Source organism: Anarrhichthys ocellatus, unplaced genomic scaffold (genome assembly GCF_004355925.1).
Source record: "Anarrhichthys ocellatus isolate YVR2014 unplaced genomic scaffold, GSC_Weel_1.0 scaffold14, whole genome shotgun sequence".
Lineage (NCBI taxonomy): Eukaryota > Metazoa > Chordata > Actinopteri > Perciformes > Anarhichadidae > Anarrhichthys > Anarrhichthys ocellatus.
Window position 1 is genome coordinate 8860061 of NW_022280044.1, and position 12502 is coordinate 8872562.

The window sequence follows — 12502 nt, forward strand, 5'->3', positions numbered from 1 at the left end:
CCCCTGATTTGCCAGAAATATTTCAATAAATAAAATTGAAAATTGAAAAAGAAAAAGAAAAGCATCCCTTCTTTTCCTGCCCTTTCCCCACAAAGAATAAGGTAGTAAGTAAAGCAGCTCTAATCAATGTTATTATAAGAACGCACTGGCCCCACATGGCCAAAATAAGCTTTAAATGTCACAGAAATCTGTTTGTGTAGTTTTTCTGTGACACTAAAAACAAAAACAACAACAAACGATTGTGAGTCATCTTCATTTTATTTAAACTGACAACATTGTACAAGAAGAGTCATATTGATTATCATAGTTATCAGTATTGTTGAAAGAATAGCAGACTATTACAATTGGCGCTTTGTTTTTCAATACAATGACTGTAAAATAACACATGTTAAAATCTACAGATGTGTTTTTATATATTTTGATTATTATGTTTTACCATAAGGGTTTGACACCAAGAATGTGTAAACTAACAGTTATAACTCAGACACTACACTGTGAAAAATAAAGTCATAGAATAACAGTTACTGTTTGTCTTAAAGGGCTTTACTAACATTTCATCAACAGTAAATGTATCAATTGCAAATTTAGAGTAACTCAACAGTTTTCTTAATGCATGGGAAATGTCTGTTAAATGACAGAACATTTTAAAGTAGAGCACACCCTAACGGCACCTTTCTGGGTCTGGCAATACGAGAAGTTCTTACGATCCAATTAATGTATCTACAGACGTCCATCGACGCAGCTGGTAAATTGCAGGTGCGTTTTTCAGATAACACATGGACACCATAAATCATGCCATTGTACACCACTCCTCCACCAGAGTCACCCTGTGAGAGAGATATAAATATTTAGTGTAACAGACTTTCGTATCATTTATTATAATACTCATTTATAGTGAATTGGTAAAACTTAAAGATATAAAGCCATGCCAACTCACTCCAGAGACCTCCACTCCAGCTCTTTTGAAACACAACCAGTGTTCACAGCTTCTTGTTGCCCATAGCTGTCAGTACTCTTTCTGAAAACAGTCTCTGAGCGGCTGACAGTTGACAACATCGGTGTTTGCACAGAGGAGAGTATTTGATTGAAGTGTTACTAGATGAGAATAGAAAAAACAACAATTTTCAACAACTTCACCAAAACAAATTTCATCATTATCTACCAAACTTGTACACAGAAAATCCTTCAACCAACAAATAACCAAATGTATTCTATTTATTGTTTTATGAAAACAAATGGGACCAAATTACTTTTCACAATATCAAAATAATATATTATATTAATATAATTAAATGTGCCGAGTTGAGCTGGAAAAGAGACTTGATTTTATTGATTTTGTGTTTTGTTATGTATAAACTGAAATATATAATATAATAAACACCAGCATTTTTAAGAAAAGGAATAACTGTATTTAACCCTTAGAAACCAGAAGACCAGTTTTTGTCTTTTTTAGGGCGGACAAGGGATCTTTAGGGGCTGATAGCAGGACGACAGTATAATCCACACAGAAGTGGGGAACGTCATCTGAAAGCTGAGAACATGAAGATTAATTTGAGATGCAGGTCAGCAGGGTGTGTCAAGCTGACGTAGTCATCAATCAGATAATTATTATTGTGAATGTATTAATTAAAATAGTGAAAGTGTAAAAAAGCTTTGGACGTTATGATGGACGTTCCCATACTATATTATGTCTCATAGGTTGACACAGACTTGGTGGTGAATTTAAAAAGTGTTAAAACTTTTTTCAACATTTTAATCTAGAGAGAATTGATGAAAATGATCAAAAATACTACATATAGACACAAGAACTCGAGGAACACCACAGAATAAGTCATGTTGTGATTTGGTACCAAAAACATAGACAATTCTTATATAATAAACAAGATTCATCTCACCTCTTTGATTATTTTGGTCTACTGTTGTGTGTGCATTAGAAGAGAAATAACGAAAAGAAACAGTTTTCCTCAGAGTTCCTCATGAGTTGAGCTGTCAGACTTATTAAAGGGGAAAAATCAGAACTTACTTTCTGGGACAACTTTTACAATCAGGAAGCGATACAGGTTGAATCCGAGTAGGGTTAGGGTCAGTAATCTTCAGCAGCATGATGTCATGTGTCTGGTACTGGTTGTCCAAAAAGAAACGAGGTCTGACTTCCATTAGTGTCCTTAGACCTTGACCTGGATGCACACCCACAACTGCATACCTACAAATAAGTAAAGATTGAAGAGGATCATCACTGAATTTTGTAAACACACCATATGTTAATATTATAGGTCAGTAATCACTGAACAATGATATTGTTTTATATCAAACCATCACTGATTGCTGCTTTAGGACTTTATGAGGTTTAGTGAATTCATGAGTGACTGTTTTACTTGAAAACTAGAAACAATATATGTCTCACTTTCTCCACTGGTCACTGGTCAGAGAGCACCTATTACCCACCATTATCTGTTATCAATCTCTCGTGGTACAGATGCTCATTTTGGACATGACGTTTTAAACTGAGATTCAAGGTGAGCACAGATGATCTTTTTCCAAGACTAATTTAAAGTCTCAAACTCTGCACATACATCATTCTGCACAGTGAAGGTGAAGTAACAATAAGCAAAAGACATGTTTTAATGCAGTGAACCTTCAAGTATAGATCTGTCTTTCTTACAGTGTTTTGTCCCAGCAGTGTGCTGCAGTCAGAATCCACTGGGCACTGATCAGAGAGCCACCACAGACAAATTTATCAGAAGGAGATGATTTTCTCAGTTGAACATGGTACTGACGCTCATTATTGAGACAATCTTGACCTCCGAGGATTCTCTTCTGCAGATCCACCACCGTGCCCACTGTGACACCTAAAACACAAAGTCCTCCATGATTGTGAGTTAGAACAGAAAACAGCAATTCACTTTGAAGGAACCTTATATAAACTTAGTGACTCACCGACCCACAGCACAAAGAGGAGAGAGGTAAGACGAGCCATCGCTGTCGTTCTCCCTCTGGACTGCCCTCCTGGTGTGAAAGTGTTGGCTTTTTAAGTCTCTTCACACTGTCCTGTTGGCCTTTGATCCACCAATCACATCGCAAAGTTTTACTGACAGGTTCCCATTGGCTGAGAAGATCTGCACGTTCATGATAATGTGTGATCTTCATCAATTGTTGAGTCTCCACAGCAACAATAGTAACAGTCAACAATCTTGGCCAACTTATTTAATCTATTAGATAAATGATGAGTTTAAAACATGTATAGTTCATGTAGATTTTAGAGGACGGTACAATTGCTCCCCTCATTGCATACGTTGGCTGTGTTGTGTTACATGGCAGCCCAGAGAACCTGATATTGAGAGATAGAAAAGAGTAATGCAAGAAAAAGCTGTGGTACGCCTCAGAGTAAAATCTAGAAGTGCCGGTACTTTGTACGGGTGAGCCCCGGCCCACTTCGAGAGCTAAAACACACTTCATTGATACTCAAAAACAAGCAGCGATGTATGCAGGCAATCGGCTCGATGTCGTCTTATAAGACATTTCAGACAATATTGCAAAAAACAAAATTAAACTCACCCAGCTGTCTGCCTGCATTTTAGCGGCTATGTACTCAGATGTGGTGTGCTGGTAGTTCTGTTAGCTGTTAACCAAACACACAGCCCAGAACAATAAAAGTGTGCAAACTGTTTAGGTCCTGACTAATAAGTGTTCTCACTAGTGGCCCTTAAGAATAGTGAGTAGAGACTCAGCATGCAGCCACAACTGGGCTCAAAATATTAAGCCAAAGAATTCTGACAGCAATGTGTCAAATAACGCAGCTTTTTTGCACGTCTCAGTGACGGCGTATCAATGTATACAGTTAGCATTTATGCTAATTGTTGATCTGTATCAATTGATGTTGTGTGGAAACGAGAGAGCTGATGAACAGCGGTTATCAACCTTGGCCATTTATTTTACTTCTGAAATGTATCTGCTAAATCATCCTGTCTCTGAGAAACAGAGAGGAAGACAAACAGCAGAAGTCAGAAGAGGAAGATGAGTTTAGAGAGAAAGAAAATAATGTTCCTCTTTAAAATGTTTCAATAGATGCTGAAGCAAACATTTAATTGTTGTTTTGTAATTGCTCTCCCCCATGTATTACTTCTTTCATTTTTAACATCATATTCATAGTTGTTTAACCCATAGAATATGTAGCATTACTATTGTTGAAGAGTTAATGCAGGTGTATTAACCAATATCCCCCTATCAAACACAAGCACACACACACACACACACACACACACACACTTTTCAAAATTGTGCAAATGAACTGAAAATAAAAGAAGAAATATTTGCAGGCAATTTACAGAAAAATGTCCATGAGTCCTACACTGTTGTTGACTCAATATGGATATGATTGTATCCTTCCTTTGTATATCCAGAGGGTGGACACAATCAGGAAATCCCAACATGGACGCCACTCGGCCAGGTGATAGCCGCTTTTAACGCTATTCTTTTTTTACCGATCGCCTTGAGTCTGAACTCCGGAAAAAAGAACAGCTGATCAACGGATTTGTTTCAGTAGCGGCGGCCCAGGCAAAGCATATCTCATGTATGCAACCTTCCAGTCTTGCTGTGGGAACAGCCCGATCACCCACAACCATAGAGTCTCAGCTGGTCGGCATGAGCCGCCATGGGTTTGCACTGGAGCCAGGACCAAGGCCCCGGGATTTTAACTCTATGTCTGCGAGCATGTTTTCTGAGCTTTTTACCACGGCTTCTTCAACTGCATTTAATCCTCATTTTAACTGAGAGGAGCTGGTCTCTCTTTTTAATCACAACCTGTGAGACTGTCCTGGATTCTGTTGCCTCCTTTAAAGACAAAAGGTCAAATAGAGAACCCCAGCCCTGGCTAAATGAATCCATCTATGATTTAAAGAGAGACTGTAGGAGAAAGGAACCAAAATGGAAAACAAACAGGTCTACATGTATTTTATGAGAGTTGGAAAGAAGCAGTGAGGACTTATCAAACGGCAGTTAAAGGTGTTAGAACTTCCTTCTTCTACAACTTCATTTTAGCAAATCACTTGAATCTGAGAATTCTATTTAAGATAATCAACTCAGTGGTCACCCCCCCAGTTCATATCCCGTATGAAATCAACCATTTGCAGTATTGATTCTATACCAACTACATTTCTTAACGAGGTTATTAACACAATTGGTCCCCGTATTTTATTGATTATTAACAGTTCATTAGCAACAGGAACTGTTCCAACTACTCCTAAACATGCTGTGGTCCAGCCTCTTTTAAAGAAACTTAATCTCTCTGTTCTTAGCAATTTTAGACCCATTTCTAAACTTCTGTTTTTATTAAATGTTTTAGAGAAAGCGGTTTCAACCCAGCTTTTAGCTTTCGTGTATCTTAATAACGTTTTCGAGAAGTTTCAGTCAGGTTTTAGAGCTTTACATAGCACAGAAACCACCCTCCTCAAGGTATCCAATGATCTCCTTTTAGCAGCCGACAGAGCTCCATTTTAATTATTTTAGACCTAAGTGCACCCTTTGACACATTTACATTACAGTCATTTAGCAGACGCTTTTATCCAAAGCGACTTACAATTAAGATCCTATTCTATCACACTGTAGGCACAGCTATGGGAGCAATTTTTAGGGTTAAGTGTCTTGCTCAAGGACACCTCGACATGCGACTAGCGGAGCCGGGGATCGAACCGCCGATGCTCTGATTGAAGGACGGACCTGCTATCCACTTAGCCACGGTCGCCCTATAGACCATGATAGACCATGAGATTTTCCACACTAAAAATGACTTTAGTTTATTGTCACTGTTGAGGTAGCCACCATGAATGTCCGAGACACACTACACCACTACAATTTGCTATTGATATAATAATACACCATTTGATTTATTAAGATTATGAATTAAACAGCATCGCAGATGTCCACCTTATCATGATATCATGATGTACACCTTATCACGGCGCCCGAACAGGACATCTGTCATACTGCAGATGGACTTTGGTACTATCTAACACCTCTGTTCCTGTGGAGCGAGGGGCCAGGCCCCAAAAAGAGATAAGGCAGCGTACTGTGGTTTGAGCATCTGGCTGACTCATGAAGAGAAGTCTTCGAAGAGCATTTTAACTTAACACCTAATTAGCATATAGGGAACATGGCCCCTGTGAGCCCTAGAAAAAGAGGAAATCCTATCTCAAGGTGTTCTGTATTTTATACAAGTTGTCTCTTCCTCATTTTACTTTACTTCAATAATAAGTTACGATCTATTGCTTATTATCAACCTAAGAGTGTTATACTTTCAGATATCAATCTACCCGTTGCATGTAATCTCATATTGCTTGGAGACGGTTACATTTGTAAATTGCTTTAATGTGTGATTTCCTATAATTTATCAAAATATAATCATACGTGCTCGTAATGTTGACTGTTATGTTAAAGCTAATGGAATAAGTGAACTTTGAGTTAAACTCACTCTGATGTGATCGAATGACAGCCAGCAGAGGAGAAAGGTTGTGAATTCAGCAACTAACTATTGGGTTAGTGAGGGAACACCCTGATCAGTGAGAGCTAGACAGACGCCTTCAGACTATAATAATTATTATTTATTACATTACAAATTTAAATTAAGTTTTACTGGATTCACACTAAACTGTTAATGTGCGTGTCTGTGAGCATAGAGAGCAGTGAGAACAGTCCTCCACCAGAACCCACACACACATATAGACCCCCCCCCCCCCCCCACACACACACACACACACACACACACACACAACTACAAACACAGAGAGCTCATACAGCTCACAAGTCAAATTTAGGCTCATTTAATTGAACTCTAACAATGCTGCTGTGATATAAAATCACTAAAGACTATGTGTTTATGTTTTTTTTAGATTTCTTTGTTAAATGTGGTCGCTGGCTCTAATGTGTTTTCTGTCTTCTGCGCTCAGAGTATTTTCATGTGTAACTATGTCCACTGAAGATTAAACACCAGCTTTTTATGTCACTTACTTAGTAAAATATTTCCTCGTGCCGTTGGCTTATCGAAACAGAGGAGCTCAGGGAGGCAACAATCGTCTGTCAATTCACACAGTGTTTATGGTTTGATAGTACGTCATATTTTAATGAACGACACTTTAGCACACATTGTTACTTTACACAAGGATCTCTGTTTTCACTGTTTCAAGTATCTACAATGTAAACACATCTGCGTCCTTATTAGCGGCTCAGAGTAAAATGCTCCGGGAGTGTGATGACGTCAAATCAAGACCCAAACAGAAACTAGCTCATGGTGGGTGGTAGAGGAGGTTGATGGGTCAAACAAACACAGAACTTTCATCCAGGAAACCCGTGTTTGTGTCCGTTATTTTGAAGCTGCCTGTTTTGCTGACTTATGTTACGTTGTTTACATTTACTCAGTTTATGTACTTTATTCAAACCCCACCATAATTGTGTTGCCTAAACCTATAAGCAAGTTTTTTTGTCCATCCATCCCTGAGGCCGTAGTGCGTTTAGCCAAGGGTCCTGACCAAGCGTTGGTGTGTGACGAGTTGGATTGAGAACGTGTTTATATCCCACCAGCTCTTATCTCAATCTGGCCATAGAAAACGTACAATCTGCTTTAAGCATTCACATATCTAATCCAATAAATGCTGATAAAACAATACACACGGCATTCTCTAGAACACAGAAGATAATCTATAATCTAAATTCTTCAGGGTTCTCAAATTGAAATGGTTCATTGTTAAAAATGCTGTATTTCTGGATCTGGCTGGGTATCAGACTCAAAAATGGATTTCTGTTGACACAAATCATGGTTTTCTTCTTGTAATCAGAAGAACATTTTTCAATCTACCATTATGTCAGAGCTTAATTATTGTGATATTCATACGCATGCCTCTCCCTCTGCTCGTCTTTAACCATCAAGCTGCACTGTACATTATTTATCTAGAAGAAAAAATTGCCAAACTATCTTTAATCCTCTGAGTATTTCCATCTAAATACAGTGATTGTAATGACAGGTAACAGGACATTTTGACAGTTTGACACACTGTCAAACTGAGCTTGGAAAAACTGGTCTTAAATACAAATGTAAGCTTTAGTATGTTTTTGAAGGTTTTAAAAGTCTAGCACTTTGTACTTGTAATTGTTTTCTTTCATCTGTATTTTGTGTTTGGAAATTGTTTGTTGTGGTGTATGTTGATGTGGATTTCTGTTTGTCTTGCACTTGATAAAGTGTTGAAATAAAGGATTAAATGAATATCGGATATCTTGTACCTAATCCTGGTTAAAAATAAGTATGAAAGGGTTAAGAGAAAATGGACGAACGTGGATCATTTGTCAGCTTGATGTACACGTCTGGTCTTTGACATGTTTCTTTGATGAATTAAATGCCAACGGATGTGCAACAATCTGGACGATCTCGTGTCAGTTGTCATTTCAACTAGACGGAAAGGTCACGATGCAAACGTGGATCAGGCTTCCTCTGATCCAAACGGCTGATCAGAGAAGAGGCAACTTGCACTTTAACACCGATGCTCAAACCTTTTTCTACATTTCTGTGCTCACTGATTTGGACAGGGATGATAGAACAGTCAGATGTAAGCCAGAAGGTTATCAAGTGATACATAATGTCATTGTACATAAAGAAATATGCATTTGTGCAAAGAGAGATTTTACTTCAGCAAACGGCCAACTTGACTTGGACATTACAGCCGTGGCTCTGACACACTGGCTGGATCAGATACGGTCACGTTTGGAACGAATGAGAGAAATGTCAGGTCTGGATCCAGAATAGCAATGAGACTCTGAGCCAAAGGGACACAGGCAAAGACCATGTAGGATAACTTAGTGTGTCGGCAAACCGTCTTCAAACTTAACCCCTTCTCTACTTTACATCCCTTCGGCTTGTTTAATGGATAACACACAATTCAAGTTCAAGGGTTTGATTTCCCCAAGAGTGTTCACTTACTGGCTGAATGATACAGCCGAGTGTTTCCTCCAACCACATGCACTTTCATAAAAACTAAATGAAAAAAAAGACATGTTGGCATATCACTTAAATTTAAAGCAGATTTACGGAAACAGCACAGTGTGCGTTAGTTGGCTGAACTGCTCATTCACAAGTGTACTTGAGTGGTTTGAGTAATGCGCTCCTTAAGCCCTTGAATGATGAATAGGTAAAGGAGGAAAGGTGAGAGTCTTCAGCTCACAGGAAGGTTTGAAGTGTGCGGTGAGCGATCACCGATGAAATGCATCACTCCTGCAGACGGCCCGCCGCGCATCAAAGCGGGAGTGCTGCTGTGAGGTTTCAAAGAGCCGCCGTCGTCTCATTACATCGGCAGCTTTCATGTGAAATGTTGATGAAACGGGCCATCTTACCTCTATCTCTCCATCATTCACTGGAAACGCGACTATAACATTCATTTAGCCTGTGAACTATATTTTAGGGAGGTAAAAAAAAATGCTTGCCGTCACAGGTGGCAACACCGGGGCTTAGACAACACTGTGGCGTATGGACTCAATAATATGACAACCTTCTATAAAAATCCTGTTTTTGAGAGTAAAATATTCTTCGAAATGACCTTGAGAGAAAGTCATTAGCAATTATTGAAGGTATTTGGCGTTCAGGGGTCACGACAAACTCTTTCCTCACATCATGTCTGCAATGACGGGAATATCAAAAGAAGCATAAACAAATCAAAACACATGCAACTGCGGATTCTAATGTATTCAGCTCTTTCACAATAACGTCAGTAAAGTCAAATAGCAAAACATCAGTGACACAGTTTCTATCAAATAAACATTTGCATCGCTTCTCGGCATGATTCCACTTTTAAATACCAGCGCTGAATCATTAAACAATTAGTAATTAGTAATCTTCTTTAAACACATGTATATATCTGTCGAAACTCATAAATGTAGATTTTCTTCTGGGTAATATTTATATATATATATATATATTTTTTTGCAGGTATTTGAGTTAGATACATTGTATTTTCACTACAATGGTCTTTTCTTTCAAACTGATTTACCTAATATATCTATTTATGTCCACTTTCTGGCTCTCTTATAGTAATATCACGGCTGCATTGACATTGCAAACCTATCCAAAGACAGCATGAGGGTATACGTCTTGCAACTTGTATCACATGAACATGGAGATGTCTTGACTTGCTAATTTGAAGATGACACTTGCCTTCAAATGTCACTGCAAACACAAGGCAATGGAAACAAGCACCAATTAGTGCTGTAAGAAATGTCACCAAGATGTGATAGGTGTTTCAACTACATAATTGCATTTTCGATACACATATGGATACTGAAAGCCTGTCTTTATATGATAATTAGAAGAAGAAAAAAACATGTTGACATGCAAACAAAGGATTTATTGTTGTAAATGTCCTTCACTCTCATAACAGGTGTTTTGTTATTTTCACTGACTAACAGAACAGCTGCAAGGACAAAAATAATAACAGGGGGATATTGGAGGTGTGCAGACAATTCATTCTTGCATAGCTAGCTGGAAAGACGAGAGACGGCCTTTGCAGGCCAGTGTTAAAGACAAAGCCAGACTACTCAGCTGAAGGTCCCTACATGTAGACTATTTATCTCAATATGGCATTCTCAGAGGATTTTTCCAAGCTCAGTTGGCTGCAGAGAAATTAATCCATTTCCAACAAGTGTGCTGTGCTGGCTTGCAGCATAACGATTAAGTTATAACAAAAACAGATTCAGGGTTCACTTCTAAATGTCTTTGTCTTTCTCAGTCAGACGCGAATACACTTAAAGCAGTGTTAATATTGAAACAATCAGATAATTGTCAAGTTCCAATCCAGTCTAAAATAATACTAATATATAATAATAATGATGATATAGATATGTATCTTATTTGCCTGTTTGCCAAAATGTTCATCAAAAAATAACCACAGTCATTGAGTGTCATGAATTTAGCATCTGGTAGTTGTGACTTCGGGACGGCAAGATTCTAGGAAGTCACTATGCCCGACCAAGAAATAGTCCCGCCCGAAACCTCCCATAAATAAAACAAATTGTCTTTTTTTACACTTTGGTTTTTAACTATTAGTTTGAGAAAAGAAAACTTGTTTCAGCTTTAAAACTATGGTATGAGAACATTATATTAATTAAATAGAGGAATAAAGTTGTGCTGCATATATCACAGTGTCCCATATATTTCCATGGTATGTCACACTTGGATTAACTGGTGAATTCAAGCCCAATTGCATTTTTATGGCTTCGTCACAATAGGAATAAAACACAGATGTCTTACGAATAATTCTACGCAGTGTTTTAAATTAAAAAGATAACAACAAATGCACTTTTCATCTTGCTTTCATATGCTCTGTGAACATTGATCCACTTGCTTGTGTCTACGCTGTGTTCTTGCTGTCTTCTCACCTGGAGCCGTTAACTACCAACTCTTTCCCCGGCGGTTGAATTGCTAACAAGGGCAATTTCTGCCTAGGTGTCGGCCCAAGAGGGGGTGGGATCAATCGGGGCCAGACAACCCAGGCCACCTCCGCGGGGCTTCCGGCTAATTTGGCCCCACCACTAAAGACACCCAACAGCCCCGGCCCCTCACCCTTGACCTCTCCCTGACGCTGTTACTGTGGTGACAGTTAGCAGCAATTTCTTTCCCCTCACCTACCTGGACTGTCTTTTGTTCTCTTCTATTTTTTTCTTGGGTTCAGTCTGTTGCCTGTTGGATTGTGACCTCAGGAGCCCATTCTGAATATAAAGAAGAAAACTGTGATGGCAGAAACTATCAGGGGGTTTGGTTGCAGCAATTTAAATGAAACACAAGGATGTTTCAGGGACATAGACTCAAGTGCACACATATTTAATGTGGAGTTATTTTATATATTTATATATATATATATATATATTAAGATTGTTTTTTCTGGTAGTGTCTGCCATCAAGGTTCGCATTGTGGCCCAGATTATGTAAAATTTTTCGTATTGTCTTCTCCATGACCTCCCACAACATGAAATAAGAAGGTGACGATTATTTCAAGGTTTGTATTGTCTGGTTTACAATACATTGGTATTTCCTGACCTCTTCAGAAAAATCAAAATACACCTGTAAAACATGTCTATACCATCAAATATCAGCAACAACTAAAACGTTCACATGCTCACTTTCTGTATTTTGTAATGTCTAAAGTGCGTTAAGATTGAATGCAAATTTTTACCTATTTTGTACAAATGTGAACGTTGGACCTCTGTTTTTTGCAGTCCTCGTTCATTCGCCACAAATTGCCTGTTGGATCAGAGACAAGTTGTAGCAACAAACACATTATATCCATTGGGAGTCTATAGCAACACATTAGATGTACTCGGTAGGCAATTTGAGGAGGAATGAGGGGATGCCATCCCACCTTTTACCAAAATGACTAAAATACATGCCCTTCCAGCAGAGAGAGTGCAGGTCCCGAGGGTTTGTTTAGTTGAATATGTTGCCTGACTCCTTGATCCTTTATCTGACTGAATG

At 38.5% G+C, this 12502-nt stretch overlaps 1 protein-coding gene across 1 annotated transcript; it reads right to left on the minus strand.

Moving 5' to 3' along the window:
• Nucleotides 1-251: 251 nt before the first annotated feature.
• Nucleotides 252-3047, minus strand: LOC116387292 (cationic trypsin-like). Its single transcript, XM_031854243.1, is given in 6 exon segments — nucleotides 252-827; nucleotides 938-1095; nucleotides 1461-1531; nucleotides 2024-2203; nucleotides 2663-2849; nucleotides 2938-3047. Coding segments are annotated over 6 exon segments (819 nt in total). The 5' UTR covers nucleotides 2978-3047; the 3' UTR covers nucleotides 252-644.
• Between the last annotated feature and the right edge of the window lie 9455 nt (nucleotides 3048-12502).